Consider the following 16359-nt stretch of genomic DNA (forward strand, 5'->3'; position numbering starts at 1 on the left):
GGAAACAGACGTGTTCTGCGTGCAAGGCTGAGGGCTTGGATTTGCGAAGAGATCTAAGTTTGTGAATAATTAGAGGTGCTTCCTGCTACCAGTCATTTGCTGATAACGTGGCTGGTAGCAACTTACCCATACATCTTAAGATGCTGCAATACTACCGAGGCTGCCTTCAGGCTACTCACTGCATTCCTTCGGATCCCGGTTGTTGCGGATGAGGACCTTCTGGCTCGTGGTCCTGAAGAGCGACGTCCAGTTGACGGTGTTGTAGAAGCACAGGCGGCTGTTGTTGAAGATGTAGACGTTTCCCGCGCTGATCTCGTCCAGCGACTGGAACTGAAGCGAGGAGATCCAGCGCTGCTTCAGGATCAGCAGCGAAATACCACTTCCGCTGCAGGAGGCGAGGAAGAAAAGAGGTTAAAGAGATGATTGAGAAAGCAGGAGGAAGCAGAGGTGGAGGTAGGGGTCAGCAAAGGATAAGAGAGAACGTCGAAAAAATGAGCAGAAAGGGAGCAGGAGGGAGTATGTTTCACAGAAAAACTGGAGGAAACAGAAAGATAACAGCCAGACAGAAGAACAAGAGGAGAAGGAAGCAGACAAAGAGAGATGATGGGAGAAGTAGAGAAGAGCATCACAGGGGAACGGCGAAGGCAAAAAGAAATACAGCTCAAAGAAAGAGAGGCGGAAGCCGCTGAAGGATGCGTCTCCGGCTCTAAATGAAACATTGCGGAGCTACAGGTTCATCACTGGCGTTTCCGAGGAGGGATCTCCTTTTGACTCCGTCTGCACCATCCCTCGGATCTGCCACTTGCAAGCGAAACACAGAGTAGCCCGTCATCAAAACGGGGCGAATCAAAGCTTGCGAAGCGACGGCGGCGCTTCAAAGAGCCTCTGTGCAGGAAACAACATGGGCCGGCAGCTCATTAACCCCAAACGGTAGCCATCCCGAACACAGGGAGACGGCGGCGAGCAAGAGACAGCGAGGAACACGAGCTGCATATTAAGTCAAATGCTAAGTGAGTGCAAAGATGTAGACGGTGACGTCGTAGACGAAGGCCCGAGAGGTCAGCCGACAATTCTTCATCTTGAATCCTATTCATGTGTGAATGGAAATGTAATGCTGTAACACTTAGGCTGAGTTGCACCAACAAGGAGTCATTTTTTAAACCCAATTAAATCACGGTTTATCTTTTAATCATGCACTAAACTTTAACGTTTTGTCGACAAAGAGAAAACTATTGCCGTAATTGTATTTGGCATGACTTGCACATATCCATCAATGAAATATATATACATACAAAGAACTAATGTTAGATTAAATGAATCCTTGTCGGTGCAGTCCAGCTTTAGGACGCTAGAGCCGGGAGAGTCGGATGAGTCATGAGGACATACCTGTAAAGAGATCTACCTCCAATGGTCGCCAGGTTCGAAAAAACACTGAGATCCGTCATGTTCTCGGGCCAAGACTGGATGTTGAAGAAGCCTACAGAGGAGAACATGTGACCATTAGTAACCTTAGTTCAGTCGATCTCTTCTGAGGGAACATAGGAAATTAGAAATAATCCTTTTTTGTTGTCTCCATCCATTCATCATGGAGTTGCACCGCCTCTGAGAAGTTCAAGCAAGAAGCCATTCTTTGTCCCCAAAAAAAAAAAAAAGACAAAAAGAAAAGTGCTTGAAGAAAACAATATGCGCTAATTAAAAGAATGGATTTAATACTCTGCACAATCTGTCCACTTGCACTTGCCTTTAATGACAGATTACATCAAATCAGGATCTGTGGAAATGACATTAAAGGGTTGGAGCAGGAAACGGCTGGGATAGAGAGGCCATTGCTCTTTCTTATTGCTTGGGTTTTCATTATGAAAATGCAGTTTCACTCCATTAGCTGTTTGGCTCAACTGCAAGTCGCAGTTTAATATGACAAAAGATTTTGTATACGAGGTATTGCTCATCCCTGAAGGCCTCTAATAGTTAATGAATAAATACACACTCAAGCATGCACACACACACACACACACACACACACACACACACACACACACACACACACACACACAGCAGCACATTACTGTAAGCATGTACAACTATTAGACACACACACACACATAATATCCACCAGAGCACCTTTAAGAGTTCACTGACAAAAATCTGCTTTACACTTTCTCCTTAAAGCTTTCTTTTACTGCCTCGGAGACGACGTCACACCTACACACACACACACCTACACACCTATACACACACACACACACACACACAGTGGCGATATTGTTTTGTTTTTCCAATTTTTCCAAGGTGACTCCGGTGAGGCAGTCTCACCTGTGATCTCTTTCACAGTGCGGAACACGTTGAGGCGTTCAGGGTCCAGAGGTCCGATACCGTGGTACATGTCCCTGAAGAACAACACAGAAAAGAGAATATCTTCATCAAAAGTGCGATCCAAATACGAAAAGTTCTGTATAATCTGATGACAGTTTGCATTGACTAACACTAGTATTAAAGTAAGTGTGTGTGTGTGTGTGTGTGTGTGTGTGAGCTGCCACTTACCCTTTAATGCCCGTGATGAGGAAGATGAGGTTGCCGTTGATTTTGGTGCAGTTGACAAACTTATCAATATTGCTGGCATCCACAGTTTGAGCTGTCTGCAGGCTGCCCGTCCCAATGCCATCGCACACTGACGGGACAAACGCACACACACACACACACATTGAAATGACTGAGCTGCCTTAGGTATGAATTCCCTACTGTAGTGTATATCCAAAGTGCCCTTGTACAGCGGACACCTCATTCTGAGAAACTCCTATTAGCTATTTGTCACGTTGATTCCCTTTTATGAAAATATACCCCTGCTTTGGTGCATTGGCAAGGCCACGGCCCCTCTCCATGCATTGAAATTCCTTTGATGAAAGCACGGGCCAATCCCTCCCGATAATGAATTCATTACATCTGCATTAATTACACTCGCGGTCTGGTGTGAGCCAAGTATTTCTGACAGAGGCGGAGGGGATGATGAATAAGGCTTGCATTAAGTGGTGTAACCAGTTTTTGATAGTGATTTATACCAGCCAATTCCATATCTGAAATGTTAATTTGTTATCATTTCCCCCCAGTTCCTTGGGCTATCCCTCATTAACCCCTCCCTGCTGCGTGACGATGTAATCAAGAGATTGGCCAATCAATGGAGGCTCCCGTACGTGGAGCCCGGAGGAAACCGCCACCGTCTTGCCTCCACGGAGAAAGGGCACATCAGTTTGTAGGACCGATATGATGAAGGGGCTAATCCTCCGTATTGAACTGGAGTAATGCCGTTTAATTTCACGTGCAGGCGTTTTAGGCATTTAGCTCACACTCGCGAAAAAATGAGTTGTAATTACTGAGCAGGTAGCAGCAGTTTCTCCTCACGGGAACCATTTCGTGTTAATTAACACGGCGAGCATGTGACCTTCATTGATGCCGTTTTTGTCGTCCTCCAATGTGAAACGAGCAGCACGGTTCATCGTCACGGCGGTGTTATAAGAAGGGGGCTAAATGCCGCTCATGCCTTTAAATAATGCATCAATGCATGCCGAACAAATAAAGAATATTTCGTATGAAGTCATAACTGCATGTGCTTGAAATCAACAACATAGAAGAAATAATCTGTCATACATTTTACTGTAGCTGTAGGAATGAGTACATTATTTCATGGCCTTACCCTAAAATGATACAAGATGTTGATATTTAAGCGGGTACATATATTTAGTGTAATATATATATATATATATATATATATATATATATATATATATATATATATATATATATATATATATATATATATATATATAAAAAAATAAGCTGGCTCCCGTAAAAATAAATTACATTTCCTGTAAAGCGTTTTAAGTCATTCCTGGGGCCTCTGTTGATCCAGTATCATCACTGTTAGCATAAAGCTATTAGATTAAAACGGTTTAACCGCATAAGCTCCAGTGCATCCAGTAAGTGCAGTGCAGTCGGCCAGGAAGTGTGTGTGTGTGTGGGGGGGGGGAGCAGGAGAATTAAACATCAACCATGATGTTCATCCCAATGAGTAAAACTCCCACATTATGCACCGAAACACATCTGTCTGCTGTCAAGTGTGTCTCTGCACGAAGACAAACGACAATGGGGGATGTAGGCACTTCTTAGTTCTGTCAAAATTCAAAATGTCAGCTCCGCCGTGCTGCATCGGGTCAGACTGAGGAGTGGAGATCTTGACGGGCATCCCCTGGTTTATACCTTTAGGACAGACGTCGGTGCAGGGGATGCACATCTTGATGCGGTTCTCCTCCACCTCCATCTTGTTGCTCGGACACGCTCGGACACAGGAGCTGTGGTCCACCACGAAGTTATCTGACAGCGACAGGACAGAAAAGAGCGTTAGTGGACTTCCAGAGTCGAGGTGCCGCGATGCTAAGTGGACATCAAAGTGTGGCCATTAGACTCCTCTAAGCCCATCTTATGTCGAGAAATTGATTGTATTTTAATCACGTTTGAATAATGATCAAAACTAATGGTCTCGGGCTACGTTGCTCAAGAAAAGTAATGAATCAAATTAGTACTTGGGAGCGGCTGTGGAAAGATGCGACTGGTTTGTATGCTCATTCGATGATCAGTGGGACTTGAATAAGCAATCTGTTGATGTAGTTTGACTTTTAATGCATGCTCGCTGAATTACTGCGGCACTCCCGGCTCCATATCTGGGAGAGGGAGAACTACAATTTGCTTTCTTTTCAGCTGCCAGAAGCTGAAACAGATGGCGGAGCAACTAGTTGATTGAGATGCGCAATTTATTTATGTCTGAGTAATTTATCTTGACTTGCAATAATTGTCTGGGATCTTATTTCAGGATAGATAAGAGGCTAAATGCCTCTTCAATGGACATCAGCACACAGTCTATAAAACCTAATTATGAGCATCCTAATGAGCATCTGTGTTCTCGCAGCGTAGTGGTTTATCTACTTGCAGCGTGGGTGTGCTTTATGACTTGAAGCAGACTTACGCGGGCATTTCTTGACACAGAAGGCTCCGTAGGTGTACTTGGCTCTGGGGTTGTGCTCTAACTGGAAAGATGTGGGGTTGTACACAAACGGCTGAGGGCACTGGGTCACGCACGCGCCGCTGTCGTTGAAATTGGTGCAGGCCTGCAGGGAGCACACAACCACAGTTAGCAGAAAGGCACAGGATGCATGGCCAGACTTCCCAGAATGCATGGCGGGAAATGTGGCGACGTAAAGCGAGGGGAAGGGTAGTCACCTGGGGGGGGGAGAGTATTACGGCGGCATTTTATTTTGACGTCGGTTTGCGTCCCATCGCCTCTTCGAACGCCAAATGGGAGAAAAATTGGAGCCATTGATCCGCGGCCGTGATGTAAACGGTGAAATGTTTTCCCATAAACCTCCTAAGTGTTTTGCCGTCTGCGGTCACAGGCTGAAGCGGCGGTAATTGAATTGGGCGAGCCGCGCTGTGAATTACAACTACAATATCGCCTCTGTCAGCGTGCGCGCCGGGCGCCACGTGCACGAGTTTGCGAAATAGGAGGGAACTTGAGGTGATAAAAGGGCCACTAATTGAAACACTGAATCACCAATTTGTACTTTTGAAGAGGGGCCCCGCCGCGGAAGACTTTTACAGCCCCTGTAAAATGACAAACAATTTATCAGCCGGTAAACAAAGTGGATCATTTTCAGGCGGGTGAGGATGACGAGCAGATGTTGCGCAAAAAAGACGCGGAGGGATGACAAAGGGGACGAGGTTAGTGCTTTTTGGTCTTTGGGGCAGAAATGAGAGAACGGAAGTTAGGAAAGAAAAAAGAGTTATAAACAGGGCAGCTGTGTGTGTGTGTGTGTTTGTGTGTGTGTGTGTGTGTGTGTGTGTTGGTGACGTACGAAGCAGTCCGTGTCCTTGGGGCCCGAGCAGCCGCCGGCACACTCGCGATGGCAGCAGTCGCTGACGTAAGGCCCGAAGCATCGACCGTCACACTGCTCTGCACACACCGTCTTTGTCACTGCCCAGGAAGTGAGAAGACAGAAATAAAAAAAAAATAAAAAAAAAGGGTCTGACACGCACATTCTCACTCACACAAAAAAGGACAAAACCACCGACCCTCGACCTTCCTCCCGTGTTACAGCGGCACGCAAACATGGAATGCAGGCAGAAACAAACGAGGGCCTTCACAAGCTAAAAGGTCAGACGAGTGGGGTTGTGACCACGGTGTCACGGGCACGGATGCCCAGACGGACTGTGAACGGGGGACTCCAGCTGCTCTGGAGGTGGGGCCCCTGAACGAGCCCTTTTATCCCCCCAAACTCCGCTCCAGCTTCAGCCTTGTGGCCGGCAGCTGAAAACCGGCCGCTCCCAGGTATACGCAGTGAAAGTGGGGACGCTGCTGGAGTGAACTCAATTGGTTTTCCCTGGATAAATAAAGTTTTTAAACAATAAAAGTCCATGGACCCCACTGATTCATCATATCTGTGTTTATACAATGAGTGTTTTTCTGCCAAAGCGGACCGATTGGCCAGAGACACCTTCCAACTGCGCTGATAATTCCCTGAAAGCCCGGCTCTGTTTTTGCTTGTGGCATCCGGGGAAATATGAACTCCCTTTCCTGCATTTGTATTGCAAAACAGTTTGAAAGGAAGCTGTATTAGTCAGTATTATCAGTGGAGTACAAAACACTTGGATGTGACTCGCACCTATTGCATCAAAGTCGCTCCGATGCTGAGAAAGAACAGCCTCCCACACATTTACGGGGAGAGCACGAGATACAGCAGCCAGCGAGTCAGCAGGAGCTCCAAGCCGAGGCATTTAAAACTGCTGTGCTCACTCTCTACTGTGTTGGGAACATAATGATGCAGTAGTGAAAAAAAAACCCAACAACAACAAGGCCCTGTAGTCCATTAGTCTGCGTTAGTCTGAGAAAAACAGGCCTAGTTCCTCTCTGAAAACCGACATTTTCTTCCCTCTCAGCTCAAAATGAATTTGCTTTCCACATTTATTCGTTGATTTATTGAATTCAAGGGTGATTTTGGTCCATGAGCTCAATAGAATGGGATGAAAAAGATATGAGATCTGAGTCAACACAGATTAAAGCAGATTATAGATTATTTTAAAGCAGAATGACAGTATGTATTTAGTAAATACAGTGACATACACTGGCTTAAACTCACTAGCAGAATTTCATAAGCCTAGAGTTCAATTTAAAGAAATAATAAAGAGACAATTGTAAGGGGAACAGTCATCCTGGCTCCTACAGTAAAAAAGAAAACATCGAACTGACCGCGTGTGTGTGTGTGTGTGTGTGTGTGTGTGCATACTCACAGGTTTGACATTGGTCTTCTTGATGGCCCCAGCATCGTCCGTTACATGAGCGATGACAGCGTCTGCCTGCAGAACACACACACACAAACACACACACACACGAACTGCGCTTCAGACAACTCCTCAGCAAACTTAAGATGCAGTTTTGACACAAACGCACATGGAAACACAGCCCCCCCCCCCCCCCCCCCCCCCCCCCCCCCCCGTCGCATAATAAACGCCTAGAAGTGTAGTCACGCACACCCTTAAAACTCCCCCCGCCTCCTGACAGATCTGTTGAATCTCCTACGCTCATTTCGACAACAGACCCGGAGCCGCTGTGGCGACTTGTGGCCCTTGTGGAAAAACAAGAGGCTTGAAAGACAGGCTTCGACTCCCTTCCATCAAGCGCTGGCACAGGCAAAGTGGGACCTGACAGAGCATTAACAGCCCTCGTCTGCCAGTGGCCCATCATCAACACTTAATTGACTACGGGTTAATTACAGAGTGAGTGGAACAGTACAGCAGATTGTCACCCGGCCCCGTCAGCCACTCCCACTGTGGGGCTGTTAATGTTAAATACTAACTACGACGCTGGCAAAGGGCCCCAATTTGGCAACCTCAACTCCCACGCGCGCTCTCTTGTCATTTTTTTCTCTGTTCTTTGCTGTTTTTCATCCTCCTCCTCCTCCATCACAGCCATTTCGTCAACAAAATGGCATTTCTTTTCCACATATTGTTCTTAAAACTGTCTTTTAAAAACCCGTCCTTTCAGTAACCAGCTTCGCACGATGTCTCACCGCCTGATGCCGAGAGTCAACAGCAAAGAAAAGGGCGTTGTGCTTTCTCATCAAAGAAACTCAACATCCCCCCCCCCGCCCATTGTCTCGCCTCGGCTGTCCCTATATTCACCCTGACACGTTCTACGCAGAGGGCACGAAGAAACTTGCTGAACTATGCTTTCACCCCGTCTTCTGCATCTTGAAAGCAGCGAGAGGCTCCTCCACAAACGTGCGGGAAAAATAAAAGTTTGAGAGAGTCGGTCAGCTTCTTCTTCTGACACAGAATGTCCGCCGGTTAGCGACGCCTGTTATGTCCAAAGCAGGGGGAGCTGGGGGACTGCGGGTACCACCAAGAGGGTGCGGGTGTGTGGGGGGGGAAAGTGGGCAGCTTCAAACCAACTGTCAGCTTCACTGAGATTTAAAAAGAGCGCAGCAGACAGCAGCTCCATGGGCCTCGCTGCAGCGCTGCTACCACACCACTACAATGGAAAGGTTCACACGCTGATCTAACACTATGTGATTTTCGCTTCCAAATAGCCGCCGGGCAAACGGAATGAATAGAGAGAGAAGGGGCACGACTGCTGCTGGTGGGGCGTGTGCTTCCACAGCGTGTTGGCACGCCGTTAGAAGAAGCCTTAAAACAAAAATAAAAACTTGATTTTTCATGCAAAGTCACCGGTTCCTGTACTACCGGTACTCACATCCGAGGTTGCTGTTGTTGGACGGCACCACCAGCAGCTCGGCCTGGGAATTCTTGATAATGTCACGCCAATGGATGGTGTCCGCGTGGCACAGGAATTTGTTCTGGTCAACGTAAACGCCCCCGTTGAGTATCTCTGCACAGGGAGAGAGAAACACAAGAGATATATGGAGAGAAATGAGCACATCGGCATGGATATATAGCACGCGTACAAGATGGCAGGAAATCAATACTTCAAGGTTAACTCCCATCGTTCCTTTGTCTCAAAGTACTGTGCCGCATTAAGTGTTCCCTGAAGTCCATCTGAGCACGAAGATAAATGTTATTGACAAATGCAACGCAGTAATTCAATGCCATGTCCACAGACAATGATGTTTCATAAAGAAGGGAGAAAAAAAAGAATAAAATAAAAAGAGACACGGATCTCACGATATAAACAAAACACAACTCCAACTGTACGCCGGCGTAAACTCCGAATTATAAATTGAGTATGACGGGATTTAATTGAGCTCGATAGTTAATGAGTTTGAATGTCACTGGAAGACACTTTGTTGTGATAATTAAAAGCTGAACTCGTACACTGGAGCCGACGCGTCGCTTTACATACGTCCTCATCGAGGATGCCGTTCGTGAAATAAAGCGTTTCTTAAAAATGAAGTCTGGTGTGAAGTTTCTCTCGTGCGTCTCATTGATTTCTGGCCGCAGAGTAAAGCAAAAAAAAAAAAGAAGCATTTTTGGAACGTGTTCAATTTCTTATTGTTGCATTGTTATCTTCCAGGGCTCTCTCTCTCTCTCTCTCTCTCTTGGCTCACAACAGGCCCGAAGCCTCAATTGGACTCGGAGAAAATAAGGGATCACAGCTCTCTTGACCTACTCCGCATCGCTTTATCAAACCGAGAGAGCCGACGCAACCAAAGACAAAGGCATGAATTCTCATCCTGCAATCTGCTTAATAATGGCAAAAATATGTTCCGGTTCAAGGACCAGTGCCCTTAACAGATGCCTGCGCGTGGAGCGCGATAGGTGATTCTAATCCCTCTCCCTGTTACTAATCCAGGATTTGGATATGGACACAGAATGAAATGATGCTGCAGTAATCCCCCCCTCCCTCCCTCCCCCCCTCCCCAAGTCGTGACCCGTGGCAGAAGGGAAACAACAGCCCCCATCATGGTCTCTCTGGGACACCAGCTGTATTATTTAACCTAGTTGAGGGATTTAGATACAATCACCTTGCATCCCCTTCTCCTTGAATGTGAAGTAGTGCCGGATTCCATGAAAGTACTTGTCACAATAGATTAAATTCCATATAAAAAAAAAAAGTAACAATGTGGTTTAAATCGGGTCTGGATTAGCCGACGGTAAAGAAGGATATTATCTCCGCGGGCAGATTATTAACAGCGTATGAGTTATGCGGGCGATTCCGCAGCAGAGAGAAGCGCACGCAGGAAGCTAATCATTACCATCCGACACCCTGATTAAAGAAGTGGGCCTTGGTAGAGACGGGGACATTTATTCAAAGCCCTCTTAGAGGTGACACGGCGCTCCGTCTGCCTGCTGAATGGCCTACAGCCGCGGCTTCATGTAATCATGTTCCCGTCACAATGGACGATTTATCAGGGGGTGTTTTACATTCACGGAGGGCGGGCGGGAAAAAAAAAAGAGAGACGGGCCTTGCTCTAGTCAAATAACGTGGACCGCACTGTCAGCATGCTTTGATGTCATTTTGAAATACTAAAGAAATAAGCGTTGCGCAAGCGACATCCCAGACAGGACAGGAGTTCTGACAGTGTAAAGAGCAATTTACCGAACAAGCATATTATGATCTGCAGGTGATGTGAACATAGGTGCGTTCTGCAGACAAAACGTTGTTGTTTTTCCCCTGCAGCGGTTCATTTTGACAGTTCGACACGTCTTCTTTCAGACTAGTGGAAAGAAAACATCTAAAATACACATTTAGGTATTTATTAGTTAAATTATTTGGTTAAATTAGTTTTTTTCTCAGACCCTGACCCAGAAATCCTCCCTTCAGTAGCTCTTACACACACCAAACTTTGCAGTTTCATTCCTCTCTATATTCTGAGGGTTTGTTCAAACATGGCGAAATTGATTTTTTTTATGGCTGTTGACAGTATTTTCTGAATAATGGGGTGATAAAAAGAGATATCGATAATTCCCTCTGTAAAAACCTTTGACTCTAACGCGTCAACAAGATGAAAACAGGACTTTTGAAGCCGGCTCTACACAACGCGCTGAACACCCGATGATGGATAAGAAGCGATGAACTCTTACTACACCTGGAAGAACGCAAACACGGGCTGGACCGAGTGTCGTGAGACGAAACTTTTGAGCGACAAAAATGAGACAGCGCACGTTTTTTACCCTAACTTCTTTGAAGTAATAATTTCTACATTTGAAGGCATGACAGAGAAAATCCATTTGGCTATTTTTATGGGGATCCATCTTTCTGTACAACCCGCCCAGCGCCGTCCCAAATGCTCTTTTAAGTGCTTGTGTCCAGATCCCGTCTGCTCGCTGAGAGACAAATTGCCACCTCTGCTGTCCATCCGGGGCACGGGCCACTAAGTCTTCCAGCGCGGGATGACGAGCCAGTATCGGGGTGGTCGTTCATTAACGCGGCGACAGTCCTGCGCCACCCGCCCAACCGCCCCCCTCCCCTCTGTACCCTCCACCTCCACGCTTCGATCTTTCCATCAGGTCGGGAGATCTACAGCCGAACATACACCCCCCCCCCCACGACACCGCCCTCCGCCCAGTCCCCTCCCCCTCCACACGGGCTGTGAGTTACGAGGTCGTCATAAAAGCCATTGTCCTGCATCAGAGCAACAGTGGGAGGGAGGAGGCGGGGGGGGGGGGGGGGGGGTGAGACGTAGAGAGGGCAGCAGGGGGAGGGAGGGAACAGAGGTATGAGGAGAACACGAGGGAGAGAGAGAGCGAGGTTATTGCTAAGGTTAAAACAATTAAATACAATTTAAAATATTCAAAGTAATAACTTCCAAATCTTGTACATAAATAGACTTTTACTGGCGCTGCTCTGTGAGGCGAAGGACGTGTGCTCGTCATTTGTTCACGAATGCTATTCCGAGTTGCAGCTCTGAAGGCAAGGCTTCTGATCAGCCTTTCTTACTATACTCTTGTTGTTTTTATCGGCATCTTTATATTTAATATGTTTTACTCTGTTATTTGTATTGCTTTATCTGTGCCATACATGCTGCTGCAGCGAAAAAATGTCCCCCTTGTGGGATTAATAAAGTGACTATCTATCCCTCTATCTTAACAGGAAGTGATCTATTCCCTGTATTTCTTACTTATGATTGGTTGAAACTAATGCCTTGCACAATTGTCGACATAAGTCACTTGACGGGCGCCTCCAGTGAGCTTCATGGTGTGGTTTAGAAGGGCCCTTGTGCAGACTTTATGTGGACTTTAACAGCATCTGCTGTGGCTGCAGACCCCACAATGTTTAAGGGGGAACATAGCAGTACAGTGACAGGAAATCCAAGGTGCTCCTACTCCGGGACCAAGATAATGAGAAATTCACTTATTTTTAACTTGTAGATCGGGCATCCCGATCAGATGCATGAACCGCATCAGATTCTCGCCCTAATAATGACACAGGGAGCAAAAAGAAGAGCTGACAGAGGGACTTATCTAGATTCTCAACTCATCGCAGTGCCTCGCTCCTCATTGCTTCTTTCAATTCCTGCACTATTGATGCTAATTACGCTTGAATGAACTCTGCAGGCTCTAAAGCGGGGCTGATATCACACAAAAAGAAAGCCCTCATCTTCCCTTTTGATAGTCAGTTCAGCCGGGATGCTTCGCTGGGCGACACAGTTCCCAGCGACGCCGGTTTGTGCGCGTGCATGCGGCCGCTGAGGGCTCCAACCATATGCTCAGGGTCATGTTGGGTTCAAGGCTGTTTCTGGTGGGGCGATTTCCGACATCTCCCCCTTGGCAGTGACACAAAGTGAAAAAAAAGAAGATCTCACCGAGCCAAAGTTAAAGTGTCACGTCAAATCAAATCAGAGGTTAGGTTTGACGCTTGCGCAGCGAGATACGAGGTGATCAGCGGAGGAGAAGGTGATTAGGAGCTGTTTATCATATCAAACTGAACATATTGAGGAATGACTTTGTGTCTTTCCTCCACGTCATCCAGTCCCATCATTGCCCTGATTATGACTTGCTGCAACACCCCGCCTAAAGGGTGCCGCATGTTATTTGGCGCCGTGAAACATCAAAGGGGTTGTTCGCAATGATGCAACAAGGCTTCGTTGCCAACAAATTAATCATTGTCAACCATTTAAAACCAAACTGAAACTGAGAAATGAAACCCAGATACTCACACCAGGCTCCTCATAACAAACAGCAAGTCACACGTTCACCCTCTCAGCCACATCTAAACGGGAACGTACCATTTGCTTCAGTAAGAAGAGGGGTTAGTTAAACAATGGCAAGCATGCAAAGGCTACACAATACCAAATAAATGGTTAATACAAAGTAGATATGCCATATAAGTGTTAACACACTGTTACCCTTGACATCTAAAAGGTATAATGAACACATGAGCAATTCAACTCGACTGTACATCGTGACCATTCTCCCCTTCCTGCAGCTGCTTGACAGTGGCCAACCACTTGGCATCTGCAGGTTGCTCACCTGTTTTCAATATCGTTAAACGAGCAGACGGACGATACAGTCGGTGCAAACTGACTGTACTTTCTCAGACCTTCATTTATATTCTTACCATTCAAATCGATAAATATCTCCGGCCCCAGTAATTCTGAGGGTTTGCCAATTATAACTTTGTGGAACACAAATACACCACACCAACTGAAACAAGCTTGTGTGTTGCCATTAAGGTTGATAAATTAACCAATTAAAGGGCAGAAAAATTGGCCAGGAATGAACGACGTGACGCTTGAGAGAAGCTGATTATGAAGGGGAACAGAGTGAGGAAGTAAGAGCGCTCTGACAATACTGTGACACTTGAATGATTCTGTAGAGCTATAAAAAAAAGGAGAAAAAAAAACCCAACAATTTGGGCAGGAGTGTTTTTCAACAGCTAAAGGGTCGGAGAGGCAATGTGGTATGAGATTCCTTGGTCGTATTTATTTGCATTGTGCATCACACGCCCTCGAAAACAGAGGACAGGCCAATCAGGGCGCAGATTGTTAAGGGAAGTAAAAATGAACCCTGTGCCAGGTTGTCTTTGCAAAGCCAATTAAGTTCATTTTACTGTCGTTCAGCAGAGCGAAGAGCCCCTAGTTTGGAGTAGTTTCCAGGCAATGATGGCCCCGGCACCAATCAGTGGCCATAGCTCTATAGGGAGCCCGCTGATGAATTTTCATCAGTGCTGCTAGCCACTTGTCCCACATCTCTTTCGCTCCCTAATTATGCTGACGAATAACGGCCGTAATGGTGATCCGTCCTCGCCTGATGAGTCCAATGCGTTCCCCCGTTATTGTCACGTATATATCGCACAACTCAAGCGGAGCCCCGGCCGTTCGGGCCATCCACTCTTGCTCTTTTTTCCATTCGGATCATCTCTCCATCCTTGTCGTCGTCCCCCCTGCCCCGCACCCCGAACCCCCCGCCCCCCCACCCGCACCCAGTGTACTTCCTCACTCCGCTGATGGGCCGACTTGCTGAGCACGGGGAACAGGGAAATCGAGATGATCATTCTTTCTCTCCACAGTCGGGCGCCCCTCTTTTTCTTGAGCCACACACACACACACACACACACACACACACACTTACAAAACCATACCAGCTCAGGAAAAGCCCTGAGATGCCCATTGCACACGTATAGTCATCGAAAATGAAAAGACATAAAGAATCCCTGCGACGAACACCCCGGTCCAACAGCAGAAAAGCCTCTCAGAGCTCGGCTGCATCAGGTCGACAAAGCCTCGCATTTGTAGGCAGAGCATGAGAGCTAAGCCGAGGCTTTGCCTTTTAAATGCCAATTAATCTCTCAGTACTAGGGAGAGAGAGCACCGACGGATGCCCCATCCCTTTTTTTTTTTTTTGTCATTAAAAAAAATAAATTAAAAAATCCCCCCCCAAAATAAAAAGAAAGTAAGATGAATTTTCTTAACAGAAATTCCAGCAAGAATCCATTGTAGCGCCACAAATGAGAATCCATTTAAAAAGGTCATGTTCTTCTTTATACATGTAATTTATGCCATGAATAGATTTAAAAGATGTTTTGAGACAGGCTAGCATTGGAGACATGCCTTTACCTCTGTTTTCCTTGCTCTACATTGCATCATGTTTGTTTTCTCATCTGCTACCATGAATGAGCTATTTCTGCTCTTAACACAAACTCAACAGCTCCTCCTTAGTTAACCTGTTATTGATAAATGCGGGATAATGGCCATGTGTGTGAAATAAATCAAATCTTTCCTCGTCCGTCCCGTTTCTGTCGGCGCTGGGCATGCCGTCAATAAATCTCCGAAACCTCCTGCTCACGTGTTTCACATTAAAAAGCCTTTCAGCGGCTCAGAGGCATGAACCTCTTTCTGGTGTCCTTTTCAATGTAAATACAGAACAGCACTTCCACACACACACACACACACACACACACTGTGATATCTGTACTCCATTTAATTATGTGCAAGCTTTTGTCCAGAGAAGACCTTCGTTGGGAATTGGCATAATGAAAGACTTGCATACGTTCCAGTAATCGGCCCCGGTGCAAAACATCTTTGCATTTGTGTCACATGTTCTCACACTTAAAGGTATTTTAGTCTTCCAGTGCTTAGCGAGGCCTCTCAGCCAGGTCAAGGGTTGGAAATGTTTCGCTCTTAATATTTACAGGAAGTGTCGAGTGTCAGCTGACACACACAATATTGGCAAATTTGAACCAAAAAGAATAAGTTAAACCATGAAAATGGCATTTATTCTGCTGTTAAAAAGGCAAACTATGGTGTTGCACTGAAGGAATGAACGCTGTGGAAATGTAGATTGAATCGCAGTCACCATATCAGCCGAGTCATTCCACCCCCCCCTCCCCACGTCTGTTTTTTTACACAGCCTTTATTGGGGACCCAGCACGCCAAGTCATTGTTTGAAGAGCTTTTACTTGAGAATTTAGAGGATGTGTGTAAGCCCTTTTGCAGTCATTTGCATGCATCAGTTCCCGGCGCTCTGCATAGCCCGTGACACAGCGCAGACAGCTGGCATGACAGAAGGTGCCGAACTGGGGGGGGGATGATACAAATTGCCTTCATTTTCTTAGAGTGCAACCTCTTCAGGGAACACCGATGAACATTACACAACTGCAACAAATCTGCAACTCCGGAAAATAATGACTCGCATGAGAGCCAATGAAGTGAAGTCGGGAGAGAGAGAGGAAAGAGATTGCGGGGAAGTTCTTTATGTCCCGTGCAACATTTTCAATTTCCCCCCAGATAATAATGTCTCCAGGATAACAGTCCATAGAAAATACCGTTCTAAGAAGGATGGACGTAAAAACAAAAAGAGGCTAAATAAAGATCACAAAACCAGCACCCGTCTCAGGTTCCTCGCAGAGCACTTTGAACT

The 16359-nt window shown here is 46.3% G+C and overlaps 1 protein-coding gene across 1 annotated transcript in view; it reads right to left on the reverse strand.

Annotated features, from left to right (window-relative positions):
- Nucleotides 1-16359, reverse strand: part of LOC306715613 (receptor tyrosine-protein kinase erbB-4-like) — a gene marked incomplete at both ends in the record, with an annotated part of 174725 nt that overhangs the window by 41929 nt on the left and 116437 nt on the right. The window contains 9 exons of the mRNA XM_079186035.1: nt 180-385; nt 1387-1477; nt 2314-2387; nt 2542-2668; nt 4252-4365; nt 5015-5156; nt 5901-6019; nt 7333-7394; nt 8791-8929. Of these exons, the coding sequence (XP_079042161.1) occupies nt 180-385; nt 1387-1477; nt 2314-2387; nt 2542-2668; nt 4252-4365; nt 5015-5156; nt 5901-6019; nt 7333-7394; nt 8791-8929 (1074 nt within the window). The remainder of the gene's footprint in view (nt 1-179; nt 386-1386; nt 1478-2313; nt 2388-2541; nt 2669-4251; nt 4366-5014; nt 5157-5900; nt 6020-7332; nt 7395-8790; nt 8930-16359) is intronic.

Source organism: Pholis gunnellus, assembly GCF_910591455.1.
Source record: "Pholis gunnellus genome assembly, chromosome: 24".
Classification (NCBI taxonomy): domain Eukaryota; kingdom Metazoa; phylum Chordata; class Actinopteri; order Perciformes; family Pholidae; genus Pholis; species Pholis gunnellus.